Below are 15,148 nucleotides of genomic sequence, written 5' to 3'. Positions count from 1 at the left end.
TGCGTTGACACGTTGTACATATTTAAGTTCAACGCCCTTAGTCTCTTGTCTTACCACTTCTGAGAAAATACAAGCTCAAATAAATTTGCGCCAGAAAAAATGTTGCCTGCACAACTTAAGATCCACTTGGTTCCTTTCATTTCCCTTATCTCCCAGAAGGGAGACAATCCTAGTTTTTATAGAATCTTCTATTAGAATATACTTACTAAACAAGGTTAAATTTTATTGAAATTCATTTTAAGAAGAAAAATGTATTCTTCTTTACTTAGTTCTCGTAAATTCATTTTAAGAAATTTTTTTATCCCAAATATTTAGAATCAGTTACATTAATCTTATTCTTTCATTCCATTCTATTATGGTCATTTCACCCTAAAGGGTGCAAAGAGAAAGTTGATGTTTATTGGTTAATGCGTTCTATTATTGGTTTATATCACGTGCCATTCCGATGTTTTTTTGGTGACATAATAATTCACGTGTTAATTATCAATAGAAACGTATACATATACAGAGAGGGATAACTGACCTACTACCGATAGGTGTTGAATAGAAACTTTGCTGCTCGTTGATTGGTCATTTGTGTTGGCGAGCGAGACAAACCAAAGGGATACGCAAGATCTTACTTTGGTCGGGGGACAAGTTGCCATTCTCAATCTATTTGACCAGATTCAGACAAAACTGACCGACCAATACCAATACGTCTATATCATCTATTAATATCAGAATACGACAACCCAACGGATACCTTGAGTAGTAAAATTTTAGTGCTAGTACACGTGAATCATAGTTAACATGAGAATACGACAACCCAACGGATATGACAAGTCTTAATTACTTTGTCAATGATTTATTAGGAAGCTAAATCGTAATGTTGTAACTTTCTAATTCAAACTTCATAACATGTCATAGAACATCACACGTCAATATTCAATAAACAACACCGGTATATATGACAACAATTTTCACAAATATTTCACTACATTCGTTATATTAATTGCACACGAATGAACGGTGCTTATCAACCTTACAAAAGTAATTCAACAAAATATATTTTTTTTCAATAAGCAAAATAAGCTCGTCTCCTCCTACGTACGATCTGACTTAGATGATTAAACTTCTTTATAAATATCAGTTTTTTTTTTCTATCATCAATTAGCTGAAGTTGATGCCTTTTCCTTAGAAAAAGGACTCACATGATCAAAATATAAGGATTGATGATGAATTCAAAATCAGATCATCAACCTCCATTCAAGTTAAAAATAAAAAAAACAAACACACGCTCACACATATAAGAAATGATAGAGGCACACCCTCCGGGTACACCCCCTCCTATCTACAGTGCAGGGGCTCCACTTGAGATTTTTTCCTATCTACAGTGCAGGGGGTCCCATTTGAGATTTTTTAAAAAATCTCAAGTGGAGCCCCTGCACTGTAGATAGGAGAGGGGGTGTGACCGGAAGTGTACCCGACGATATGCCTGTAACGCCTCCCCACACATATATAGGGGAGAGAGAGAGAGGGATAAAAAGAAACTCTTGAGCTGCAACAGACTGCCAGCAGAGGCTGCAGTGGAGACCACCAGTCCTATTGGGAGCATGGGGTACCCTTCATCCAAGTGTTACCCTCTCCCTCACTTTTGTTCTCTTCTAAAACCCTCTCTCTAACCCCTCAACACTATTAATGGACCCCACACTAACAACCAAAACCCTTAATAAACAAACCCCCCTCCCCCTCACCTCCTGTAAAAATTTTCTCCTCATTGGGTAAACCACCATTGAGAACTCACAACCCTCGCCTGGCTAAGTTTGCCCAATTTCTTCAAACAAGAGGGAGGAAAAGCACCCGTTACGGGCCCATCTCCTCCCTCTCATTCTCACTTACAAATCCACCACCATCACCAGCAACAGAAACTCCCCGTTCCCACCAAAAAACCCAAAATGGAGAACCCGTCGCAGAGCAGCTGCCCCGCTAAAAAGCCGAGGGCCCGCCGAAGCCGCGAGCCGCGACAGCCCGGAGGACGGCCACCGGCCCGGCCCAGCCCAAGAGGAGTTCTGTATATAGAGGAGTAACAAAGTACTTGGTTTTCCAAAAAAATTTCATTTAATTCGTTTCCTTCCTACGCCGTTCTTTTTTTTTTTTTAATGCATGTTGAGTTTAGGCACAGGTGGACAGGGAGGTTTGAAGCTCATCTCTGGGATAAACATTCTTGGAACCAAGTCCAGCACAAGAAGGGCAGGCAAGGTAATTATAAAAAGAAAAAACAATAATCTGATTAACTTATATTTTTATGTCTTGTAATATAAAAACAAGTACAAAACTCGTAGACTGATCAGCATAAAGATCAGCATAAAAACAAGTACAAAATCTTTTTTTTTTCTGACAAATTTTTTTTTCTGATTTCCCTCCCCTCTGATCATGATGGTGATCTGGTGGTGCCTTTGTCTCTGCTGCTGCTTAGTTTATTTAGGTATGTATGTCACCAGCACTTGTCACGGTAAAAAAGTTTACTGCTTTTGGATTCCTCTTATGATTATTGGGGGCCTGGAACTGTTCTAAATTTCCCTGTAAGTCCTAACTTTTATCTATATTTCAGTTTTACTAGGATCTGATTAGAATAATAGTTAACTTAATTAACGGAGAAGACGGTTGTTAACTAAGCTAAACTTAGAGTAGGAAGTAGGATCCATATGGCTGATCATAAAGATTGGAGTTTAAGATTGTTGTTGCCGTGTTTTTTTTTTTTTTGTTCTTCCTTTTTTTTTGACTTTATTTATATGTTATAAAAATAAAAAAATGTACTTATTTGCAGTTAAGTACATATACAAAAGAGTATCAGGAGATGCAGAAATTGACAAGAGAGGAGTATCTGGCCAGCTTGCGCCGCAGGAGCAGTGGCTTCTCCAGGGGGGCCTCCAAGTACAGAGGGGTGGCCAAGTAATTTTCCTTTTTTTTCCATTTTAAATTTGTTTAAAAATAATTAATTAAGTTATCTGTCTTTAGATCAGTACGTGCATTTGACCATTCTTATTTTTGGTTGATTATCTATATATGCACGGCATTTTTGACAAAATCAAGTATTTCACAAAATTAAAAAAGAAATTCAAGGTTCAAAGTACAGAAGTAAGCTGATTAATTAGATCGTAAATGAAATGATCGATAATGCCTGTTTTCAATTTTAATCATTTTATCCACTATTTATTTTACAGACGATAATGATTAGTTAGTAAAGAAAATTTAGAGGTAACGTTTTCTTGTGCTGTACAGAGCCATTTTATGGCAATTTTAAAAATAATAGAAGGTTATGATTAAGATTATGTCTACGCTCAATCTATGAACTTCCTTTGAGCTACATTGTCAATATTTCTGTAGGCACCATCATAACGGGAGATGGGAAGCGAGGATCGGTCGTGTTTATGGCAACAAATATTTATATTTGGGAACTTTCAGTATGAATTCTCGCTGTCTTTCACTTTTTAGAACTTCTTTTTATCTGTGACTTTGATTTTTGCAAATTGCACTGAAATTTCCAAGTACAAATCTTAGTTGCATTTTAGAGTGAGATTGTTGCAGTATTTTGTGAACGGAGTTTGTTGGGTTCTTGTCCGTTCCATTTCTGGTTGTGGCACGTGAGCAGCGGATCTTGTCCTTTTTCAGGACAGTGTGGATATCAATGCACGTGCTGCTTGAACCCCTTTTTGTTGCTGTTGTGTGTGCTTGGCACGTGAGCTCTCACTCCAGTCTTGTAGAGTTTATACAGCAGAATATAGTATGCTGCCGACCACCACAAATTAACTGACATTATTTGATATTTTAATATGCAACAACATAATTCAATGCATAGTTTTATGACTTTGGGATTGCAAACATATTAGCAGCTTTAGGTGTATATTCAATGGAGATTGTTTGTTTTCCCCCAAAATCTTCTTTTTTTCTATTTACCGATGCATTTCCATTTCTAGAAATCAGATGGTATATAATTATCCTTTCTTTTCTTTTCTTCTTCTTTTTGCTGAGATTTTCCGGGTTGTTTGGATTTGTAGGGGGTGAAGGGAAGTTAAGGGAAACCGAGTGAAGGGAAGGTAAGGGAAGGGAAGGGAATTCCCTTCCCCTTGGTTACACCCCAATTTGGGGGGTAACAATTTTTATACTATTAGGGGGTGAACCAAGGGGAACTAGGGTGAAGTAACTTCACCTCCTAAGTGTTCCCAAACAAGGTGAATGGAGGTGAATGGTTCCCCTAACTTCCCTTCACCCTCATTCCCCTCAATCCAAACAAGCCAGTTTTCCCCTGTGTCTTCTTTCGGTGGTTAGCATTATTGTTTGACAGTGAAAAAAGGCTACTTATGTGAAATCTTCTCTTTAATACAAGAGAGAAGATATTTCGCTGTCAACTTTTATTTACTGAATTTCATTTCTAAATCTAGAACATGACAGTACCCCTGTAAATACACTGGACCAAAATGTTATACTATAATTTTCATAAGAGAACACTAGGGCATAAATTGGTAATTTAGCAAGATTGAGTTGCCAAGAATATTACAACATAAGTTTCACTAGCTCTGATGTGACTAGTAGGATAAACCTCGCTAGTACTTTATTCTTGATGGCTCATTTAACAAAATAAGAATGCTCAGTTTTTCCTTTTTATAATCAGCGGGATTTCCGCTTTCCTTCTTCTCTTTACAAAATATTTTGGTCTAAATCATATATATAATACGAAATTTCAGTTTCTCTCACATTTTCCCATAAACTCAATTTATAAAATAAAATTTATACAAAGCCCTTATCCTTATGAGACTGACATCCGATTGTTTCCTGATAAAAATTTGCAGACACTCAAGAAGAAGCAGCAAGAGCCTATGACATCGCTGCCCTTGAATACAGAGGCCCAAACGCTGTAACCAATTTCGATGCCAATCTCTACATCAAACGCCCGAACCAAGCCCAAACCCAAATCCAAACCCACCAACTCTTTGGTCAGCAATTAACTCTTCCTCTGCTCATTCAGCAACAAGAACAACAGCAACAGCAGCAGCAGCCACAACAAATTGTACCACAAGCACAAGTTCAACCAAGTCCTCAGCCCATGAATCAAACTGAAGAATCCTACACTCCAATGCCGATGCCAGAGTTTGAGGCAATGGATGATATGTCATGGAGCACGATGTGCCTGAGCTCGGGCTTCGATCCGTACTCAAACATCGATCTCGATAACGGGTTTGTCGATGACATAGACTGTTTGTTTGATATCAGTGATATCGGTGGTGGTGAGTGTGTTCATGGTCAAGGTGGAAGTGGGCAGGGTGCCGGTGGCATTTCGGATAATTCGGGGAAGATTGAGGGTAGCTCTGGAGGGGAAGGTAGGGAGATGGGCCGGGTCAGTGCGGCCCAGATTGGTCAAGAGGTAACAAGCTCTGAAGGGAGTAATGCTGAAGATGTTTGCACTTTTCCAACAAGCATTTGCTCTTCAGACTCTGGCTGCAGTTCCTAAGGCAAAGGGTATTTTCTTTGGTTGCAGTTTTTGTAGTGTTTTCAGGTTTTCGTTTTTAGAGAGGGAAGCAAGAAGAGAGGCCCTGTAAAGAGCAGCAGAGGAATTGTGCATCTTTGGTCTTATCTTGGTCCTTTTAATTGTTTTAATGTTAAAGCTCTTATACATAGTCGAATAGTTTATATACAACTGTTTTTTAATCATTAAGGTGTTGTTTGTCAACGGATTAAAAGGGACCTGAATGTGTGAATGCATCCGAGTCAGCATGTAGGTGAAATATTGAGTGAATGTTTACGCAAGCATATTGTTACTGAAAGCGGAAAAGTAAAGAGAGAGAGAAACAACCGTAGGGAAAATAATAATAATCCTCAAGAGAGACAAACAACTATACTACAAAATTTCACAGCTTAAACTGGACCCGCTTGAAACCAAACAGAGAGGCAAGTATTCTACCAGTACCATGTGGCAACTGCTCATGACAAAAATCACATCAGAACAAATAATTCCTGTCAGAAAAAAAATCCAGTTCTCATTTAGACCATAAGTACGCATGTGAATCATTTCAGACAAAGGAACAAGCACAAGATGCAACAAATATAACTACTTTTATTTTTAAAAACTAACCCACTCCTATTTTATTTACAGAAACAGACTCATTTCATGGCCACGTCAGCACCGTGGCCACGAAATGGATCAGTTTTTTTAATCTCGCCACTAAATAGTCAGGGTTGCTAACCCCGACTATTTTACACGCGCCTGGTAATATACAAGCTAAATTTGTTGGGATTGGAAATCCCGACTAATTTACTAATCCCGACTAATTTAGCACACTGTCTAATTGGTCAGGGTTGAGAACCCCGATCAATTCAAAAGCCCTTTCGAAATGGTTGGGGCCCGACCATTTAGCAGAGACTTTTGTCCCCAACGGACGAGTCGAGCTAGAAATGGCTAAGAGACCAAATAGTCGGGGTTGACAACCCCGACTATTTGACCCTTGGGCCTGACCCCTATAAAACCCCCAATCGTTCTCCCCACCTCCCCACCTCGTTCCCAGCTGCCCCGAAACACTCTCAGCCCTCAACCTTTCTTCCCCAAACCCATATTTGTCACAAAACTTGGATTTCAGCCTTAATTTTCAACCGAATTTCATCATGAAGCTTCTGAGTGGTAATTTTTCTACATTCTCTCCTATTTTTACATGTAGAAATGTATGATTTTTTCTCAAAAACGAATTTCTAAGGTTTGAACTCTATTTGTAGTGGTTTATTTAGAAAATTTATTCTTGTTGCAGTTGAAATTAAACATTTAGAGCATAGAATACTCAAATTTAGGGTTTAGGATTGGGAGGGGGGGGTTTCAATTTTAGGGTTTAGGATTTGGGGGTTTAGGGTTGTAATTGGGGTTTAGGGTTGTAATTGATAATATTTTTGATTTTTTGCATTTAAATGATACAATTTGGGCTACAAAAACATATTTCGGTCCTTGTGGAGAGAATAGAGCAAAATCCCAGAAAAGGTACACATCATGCAAATTGGGAATATATTCGACATGCTTACATCGGGAGGTGGGAGTTGAGGGAGGAACATTAGTGATGGAGAGGGCTGACGCACCTGACCTAGGTGTATATTTGCGGTGGTATTAGGGGATTACTCGCAGGTGGATATTTCAGGAGAACAAAGCCCCTAAGGAGTACATACCAAGAGGCCCAGTTGAGAGAGAGTTGGTAAGTGTGAAAACGGCGAAGGAATTGTGAAAAATGTGAAGAATAACCCAAAACAGACTCCACCACACCCTAGTGTGGTGTCTGCCATGGGTGTGGTAGAATCTGTCCTGCACCACACCCTCTGCCACACCCATGGTGCAGGGTGTGGCAGACTCGTTTTTAGAATCCTCCTTTGTATGGGAATCCTCCTTTGTTTGGGATTGTGTTTTATTATAAATAGGACCACGCTTTTTAGGGTTTCTCAAGGAGAGAAAATGAGAGAATTAGCATTGTTTTGAGTACTTTGAGAGGGAGATATTGTGAGGGAGTTGAGAACTTTGGTTATGGTTATATTTGAGTGATTTTGTGAGTTATAACCCGTTGTATTTCTCCTCCATATAGTGAAATCTCCCCATCCTCTCCCTGTGGACGTAGGCAATTGCCGAACCACGTATATCTCTGTGTTTGGTTTGATTTGTCGTAATTAGCTTGGTTTGTGCAAGTGTGTGGCTTTCTTCTTCCGTGATCTCAAGTTCGTTGTGTGTGCGTGTAACGCTTCCGCATAGGCCCGCGACAAGTGGTATCAGAGCTCAGATTTTAGATCTAGGGTTTTGGATTAGGTGGAGGAAGATTCAGTTGGAAGCTTGGTTCTTGGAACAGGCACAGTTCAAGTGGGTTTTCAGAACACTAAGATTAGTGTAGTGAAATATGACGGCAAGATAAATTTTGATTTATGGATGAGCGACGTACAAGATGCGCTCAATGCTCAAAATCTGGAGGAGACCATCATGGTCGATGTGAGGCCACCTAAATATGAAGAGGCGATATGAGAAAAGATGAATCGAAATGCTTGCGGGGTGATCAGGTCCTGTTTGGAACAGGAACTGAAATATGATGTGATTGGGGTAACGTCTGTAATGAAGATGTGGGAGATTCTCAACAACAAGTATCTCACGAAGAGTGTTGAGAACAGGTTGCACTTGCTGCGAAGATTATTCAGATTTCAGATGTCCAGAGGCACCTCGCTTGTGGCTCATGTGAACAACTACACTAAGTTGTTGTCGGACTTGGCGAATGTGGATGAGAAGATCACAGATGAGTACAAGGCTATTATTCTTTTGGGCTTCTTACCGGATGAGGAGTATGATACCTTCGTGCTTACGTTGTAGAACCGGAGATCTTCTATCACTTATAGTGAAGTGACTAACGCATTGACGAACTAAGATTTGAGGAGGAAGGATAAGGAGACTTCCCGCGCTAGTACTTCAGGAGAGGCCTTGTCGACGAGAGGTAGAAGCTCATATCAGAAAGGTGGTAATAGAGGAAGGTTAAAGTCAAGAAGCCGCTACCAATTAGCAAAGAACCAATGTGCATTCTGCAAGGAGCAGGGACATTGGAAGAGAGACTGTCCGAAGCTCAAGGAGAAGGAGAATGGCAAGAAAAAGAGCCCGAAGGCCAATGAGGTGAATATTGCGAAAGACGATGATTCCGATGATTCGAGTTTTTCTCTTTTGATTACTCCGGAGGTGAACCATTTGGATGCATCGGAGTGGATGCTTGATTCTGGCGCTACTTATCATGTGACTCCTAGGCGAGATTGGTTTTCATCATTTGAGAGACTCGATGGGGGTGTTGTTGTCATGGGAAATGATCAATCCTGTGGCGTTTATGGGATAGGTACTGTGAGGATTCGGATGCACGATGGAGTAGTCCGTGAGTTGAAGGAGGTGAGATTCGTTCCTCAACTTAAGAAGAATCTTATCTCAGTTGGGACTTTGGAGGCGAGGGATTCAGGGTGACCTTTGAGGATGCTGTAGCGAAGGTTACTAAGAGATATTTGGTGGTGATGAAGGGAGTCCGCAGTCATAATTTATACTATCTGAAGGGGAGCACCGAGATTGGCCATGTTTCTTCGGCTATTTCAGAGGCGGACATGAGCAGACTTTGGCATTACAGGTTAGGGCACACAGGAGAGAAGTCACTGCAGGCTTTGTGCAAGCAGGAACTATTGAAGGGAGCCAAGAGTGGAAAGATTGAGTTCTGTGAGCACTGTGTTCTTGGCAAGAAGACGAAGGTGAAGTTCGGGACGGCCATTCATAGGACGAAGGGCATCTTGGACTACGTGCACACAGATGTTTGGGGTCCCACCAAGACGGCATCACTTGGTGGTCGACATTGGTTCGTCACATTTGTTGATGACTATTCTAGGCGTTGTTGGGTGTACACCATGAAGCATAAGAGTGAATTCCTAGATTTGTTTGTGGAGTGGAAGAAGAGATTGGAACTGCAGTCTGGGAAAAAGATCAAGACGTTGCGATCCGACAACGGCGGCGAGTATACTTCGGACCCCTTTCAGCAGCTATGTCGAGAAGAGGGCATAGAGAGGCACTTCACAGTTAGTCATACATCGTAGCAGAATGGGGTGGCAGAGAGGTTAAATCGGTCTTTGCTGGAGAAGATTTGATGTTTATTGGCGCATAGTGGTTTGGAGAAGATCTTTTGGGCTGAGGCACTTTCTTATGCGAGCCACCTCATTAATAGGCTGCCTTCATCTGCGATTGAGGGGAAGACCCCTATGGAGATGTGGTCGGGAGAGACAGCACATGACTATGACCAGCTTAAGGTATTTGGTTGCCCTGCATATTATCATGTTAGAACTGATAAGTTGGAACCTCGAGCTAGGAAGGCCATATTTGTAGGATTCAAGCGTGATGTCAAGGGATACAAGCTTTGGGATCCAGTTGATAGGAAGATTGTGCTGAGTAGGGACGTCACATTCGATGAGGCTTCTATCTTGAAGCTTCCCAGCTCTCATCAGGTGGAGAGCGACTCGACAGAGGAGATTTCGCAGGTGGTGGAGATTGATGCAGCTCCACAAAGTCCAGATAGTGCAGTATCCATTAGAGTACCGACTGAGGTGATGCCAGGCGAGCATGACGGTGATGCGGAGGATACGGGTACTCATGAGCAGGATCAGGGACCGACGACTCAGGTTCAGGATTCTATTACAGCACGGAGACAGAGGAGAGACATACGGGTGCCAGCACGGTATGCCGACACAGTTGCATATGCACTTCCGGTGGAGAGTATCGATGAGATGGTGCCTACTACATTCAGAGAGGCCGAGCAGAGTTCGGAGGCTGATTCGTGGCAGGTGGCTATGCAGGAGGAGATGGAGTCTCTTCACAAGAACGATACATGGGAGCTTGTTGAGCTTCCAAAGGGGCGGAAGGCGATTGGGTGCAAGTGGGTGTACACGAAGAAGGAGGGCATTGAGGGCACTCCAGTGAGGTTCAAGGCTAGGTTGGTTGCGAAGGGCTATGCACAGGAGGAAGGTATTGACTACAATGATGTTTTCTCTCCGGTGGTGAAGCATTCGTCAATTCGGATTTTGCTAGCTTTGGTGGCACAGTATGGTTTGGAGTTAGATCAGTTGGATGTGAAGACAACATTTCTTCATGGTGATCTTGATGAAGAAATATATATGACTCAGCCATTGGGATTCCGAGCTGCAGGGAAAGATAAGTTGGTTTGCAGGTTAAAGAAATCGCTATACGGTTTGAAGCAGTCTCCTCGACAGTGGTATAGGCGATTCGATGGTTTTATTCTTGGTCATTCGTACACTCGGAGCCAGTTTGATCATTGCGTGTATTTTCGTAAGTTGAGAGGAGGTGCATACATTTATTTGTTGCTTTATGTCGATGACATGTTGGTTGCCTCTAGTTTCAGGTCAGCTATAGATGAGTTGAAAGTTCAGCTTTCGAATGAGTTTGAGATGAAGGACTTGGGCGAGGCGAAGCGCATTTTAGGGATGGAGATCGACAGAGACAAGAAGAAGGGCAGGATTTGTTTGACACAGGTGGCTTATTTGAAAAAAGGTTCTATAACGATTCCATGTTAGCATGGATACGAAGCCAGTTGATGTACCTTTGGTAGCCCATTTGAAGCTTTCAGCTGGCCTTTCACCGAAGTCAGTTGAAGACCGTGAGTTGATGACGAAGACTCCATATGCGAGCGCAGTTGGGAGCTTGATGTACGCGATGTTATGTACGAGGTTGGATTTGTCACAGGAGGTGAGCATGGTGTCGAGATACATGCACGATCCAGGAGTGGGTCATTGGGATGCCGTGGATGGATTTTGAGGTACATTCTAGGTACGCTCAATGTTGGTTTGGTTTATGAGCGGGACACTACAGGTGGGCAGCTATGCATTGGCTATGTTGATTCGGATTATGCCGGGGTTCCGAGTAACAAGTTTGATCATTGTCGAAACTTGTTGCACATTCGTGATTGTTGAGGCCGTTGACGGTCATTTGGAGGAACTACGGGCGGCTTGATCCCTTGGGAGAGGGGGTACGTAGGCAACCACATTGGTGCAGCCGAGTTTAGAGAGACGACACATTGGTGCTCATGTTGGTGTCGGCTCAGTGTTGGGAACACTTCGCCGAGGTGGAGAATTGTGAAAACGGCGAAGGAATTGTGAAAAATATGAAGAATAATCCAAAACAGACTCCACCACACCCTGGTGTGTTGTCTGCCATGGGTGTGGTAGAATCTGTCCTGCACCACACCCTCTGCCACACCCACGGTGCAGGGTGTGACAGAATCTGTCCTGCACCACACCCTCTGCCACACTCATGGTGCAGGGTGTGGCAGACTCGTTTTTAGAATCCTCCTTTGTATGAGAATCCTCCTTTGTTTGGGATTGTGTTTTATTATAAATAGGACCACGTTTTTTAGGGTTTCTCAAGGAGAGAAAAGGAGAGAATTAGCATTGTTTTGAGCACTTTGAGAGGGAGATATTGTGAGGGAGTTGAGAACTTTGGTTAGGGTTATATTTGAGTGATTTTGTGAGTTGTAACCCGTTATATTTCTCCTCCATATAGTAAAATCTCTCCATCCTCTCCCCGTGGACGTAGGCAATTGCCGACCCACGTATATCTCTGTGTTTGGTTTGATTTGTCGTAATTGGCTTGGTTTGTGCAAGTGTGTGGCTTTCTTCTTCCGTGATCTCAAGTTCGTTGTGTGTGCGTACAACGCTTCCGCATAGGCGCGCGACAGTAAGTGTATAAGCAAAATATACAATTATTTTATGAGTTTTATTTTATCATCATCCATTTGATAATAATTTTCTTTCGGGTTTTATCTTATAGGTACAAGAGCTCGAAGAGCTTTCTACTATGGCGCATGATGCATTGCGAACGACTACCGAGCCAGAGCCGAGGAACACGTCCCTTTGCATGATAAAAAAGATTCGGTCCGCTATTCAGAGGACGCGTAATGCAAGACGTGATGGACGTGAGGAGCGACCAATTGAGTACGGGCGTCGATGGTTCCTAGAACACACTTGGGCAGGCTCAAGTCATGCACATAATGAAGCTGACGGCTCTCAGCAGACTCAAGCCGAATGTTCACACCCGGTTCGAGTCGACGAGGATGTCATGCACTCCCAACTTCACACACAACCGGACGATGATCTCATCCGAGCTCACATCGAAGGTGAACGGGGAAGGGGGAGAGGAAGAAGAGGGAGAGGGAGAGGGAGAGGGAGAGGGAGTTGTAAATATTTGTTAAGTTTCGATATACTTGATAGGATTTTTTTGCGTTTGAAACTAAATATTATGTATCTGATTGAGTATTGATTATTAGTATGTGAATTGCATGATATGTATCCGATTGAATATGGATTTTTAGTAAGTGAAATGAATGTTTGTGATTATTGATTGATCAAATGTGTGTTATTAAGTGAAATGAATGTTTGCGATTATTGATTGATCAAATGTGTGTTATTTGTGATTGTGATTGCATTGTAGATTGATAAATGTGTACCACTAGTTGGTGGATTGATATGTATTAACAGGAGTTCGATTTTCCAGCTGAATGTGGGGAGGAAGAGCTCTGCAAAATGGTCGGGGTTGGGAACCCCGACCATTTCGAAAGGACTTTCAAATTGGTTAGGGTTCCCAATCCCGACCAATTAGACAGTATGCTAAATTAGTCGGGGTTTCCAACCCCGACTAATTTAGCTTGTATATTATCAGGGGCGTGCAAAATAGTCGGGGTTGGCAACCCCGACTATTTAGTAGAGAGATTAAAAAACCGACCCATTTCATGGCCACGGTGCTGATGTGACCACGAAATGGGTCGGTTCCTAGAAATACAATGAGAGTGGGTCGGTTTTTAAAAATAAAAAGCGGAATGAGTTTAAATGGAAATTTTCTTCCTTAAGAGAACCATCAAGCACCCTCATTCTGTGTACAACTGCAACTAAATAGTTTAGAGCATAAAATATAGTTGTAACTACAAAATCGAGTAGCAAAATCACTAATCAAGGAAGCATTTTGATTTATACTGCAATTGAAACAACATGTATTTCCAACCACCAAAAACCAAACGCTAATATGTAACAAATAATTTACTCAGCAAAAGTACCCTTGGATGCTGTCGTACATAGTTTAGAGTCAAAAAATGCGGTCTTGACTACAAAGTATAACAGTAAAAACACTAACCAAACGTTGTTTTAATTCATATATTGCAAAGTGAGCAACAAATGACTCCAATAGTGAGAAAGTCCAAAACTCATCACCCACAAAATTAAGTTTGATGGTCAACAAACACCAAATTATGAATTAACGGCTAAAATATTCTCCTCACTACCTCCTATAATCAACCCAAAATGCTCAATCTTACCCCTAATGTCATCATCAATAATCTCAGGAACTTGTTCACAATACTTCAACACATATCTCTTCAGAAACTCCTTATCCCCCATCATCAGCTGCCTAGCTCCAATCCTCCCCTCATAAAACCCCTTCTCCTCCAAAACCCTGAAAACCCGAGACCTAGGCAAAACCCTCTTCTCGTAACTAAACGAGAGCACCACCGGACTCCTCGACACGTACTCTGGCGACCACCCAAACCTCTCCCTGAAGAACTCCATGTTCTTCTTGATCTTCTCGATTGAAGCAGTCATGCAGTAAGGATGCTTCGAGAACGCAACAATCACTTGATCCTCCGTCCACCCGAGCCCCTTGAAGTTTTCAACTTTTCTCACCCATGCTCTCTCAGGCAATTTACCAAGCACCACGAGGGCGTGTGCAAATAATGGGCTCTTCGGGTTGATCCCAACCCGTTTGACCATTTCGAAAATCTCATCGAACCGATGGTGGTGGTCCATAAGAGATTTTGATTGGGTCGTAAGGAGTTTGAGAATGACATTGGTTGGAACCCCAAAATCTTCTAGGATTTTGAGTTTGGGGAAAACGGTCCGATCGAGGTTGCAGACGAGGAGAGTGGCAGAGCATTTTATAGCAGATATAGCATTGGATTCGGATTTGAGTAGGGTTTTGAGGAGGTTGAAGTTGATGATGAGGCGGCGATCAAGGCTGAACTGTAAGAGTTTGGGGACGGAGCAGATGAGAGGGGGGAGGGCGGGGCCTGAGAAGCGCATGGAGCGCAAAAGAAGTCTGAGTTTGCGGTTTAGGGTCTGCTGGGGCTTCGGTCGGGCCCGAAGAGCAGCGACGACCGTTGGGGTCGGTGCGCGGCGCAAACGACTTGGCAGATATCAGTGGCGGCGCGAAGTGGCTAGGATTTAAGGAGTGGAGGAGCGACGGTACCCACATGAGACGCCCGCTTTTTTGCGCTGTTCTTGAGGTTAAGCTTTTGGGAGGTGGAGATGGCGGTCGAGGGGGAGAGAAAGCACGAGGTTTTGAGGAAATGGATGGTGAGGGAGCATGATGGGTTAGTGTCGGTCGAAATCGAGGAAGAAGATGGTGACGTTGGTAACGGTTTGGGGCTTTTCTTAGAGTGGAGGAATAGAAAGCGGAGCATTTTGATTCTCTGGGGGTTTTTTTCGAACAGTTGGTGGACGAGTTGGAGACGGGAATTTGCGCGGGCGGACCAACTCAGTGTATTAGGTTTTGAATTTTGGAGCGGGTTGTTTTGGTATTTATAGAGAAAGT

At 42.4% G+C, this 15,148-nt stretch overlaps 1 protein-coding gene and 1 pseudogene across 1 annotated transcript; one reads left to right on the top strand and one right to left on the bottom strand.

Annotated features, from left to right (window-relative positions):
- The first annotated feature begins 1,969 nt into the window (after positions 1-1,969).
- LOC109827624 lies at positions 1,970-5,608 on the top strand (annotated as a pseudogene).
- Positions 5,609-13,584: 7,976 nt separating this feature from the next.
- On the bottom strand, positions 13,585-14,656 carry LOC109827619. The gene has a single exon (XM_020394636.1). The coding sequence runs from the start codon at positions 14,635-14,637 to the stop codon at positions 13,810-13,812; it is 828 nt and encodes a 275-aa protein (XP_020250225.1). The 5' UTR covers positions 14,638-14,656; the 3' UTR covers positions 13,585-13,809.
- Positions 14,657-15,148: the final 492 nt, after the last annotated feature.

Source organism: Asparagus officinalis, unplaced genomic scaffold, assembly GCF_001876935.1.
Source record: "Asparagus officinalis unplaced genomic scaffold, Aspof.V1 AsparagusV1_Un326, whole genome shotgun sequence".
Taxonomy (NCBI): domain Eukaryota; kingdom Viridiplantae; phylum Streptophyta; class Magnoliopsida; order Asparagales; family Asparagaceae; genus Asparagus; species Asparagus officinalis.
This window is presented reverse-complemented; position numbering and strand designations above follow the sequence as displayed.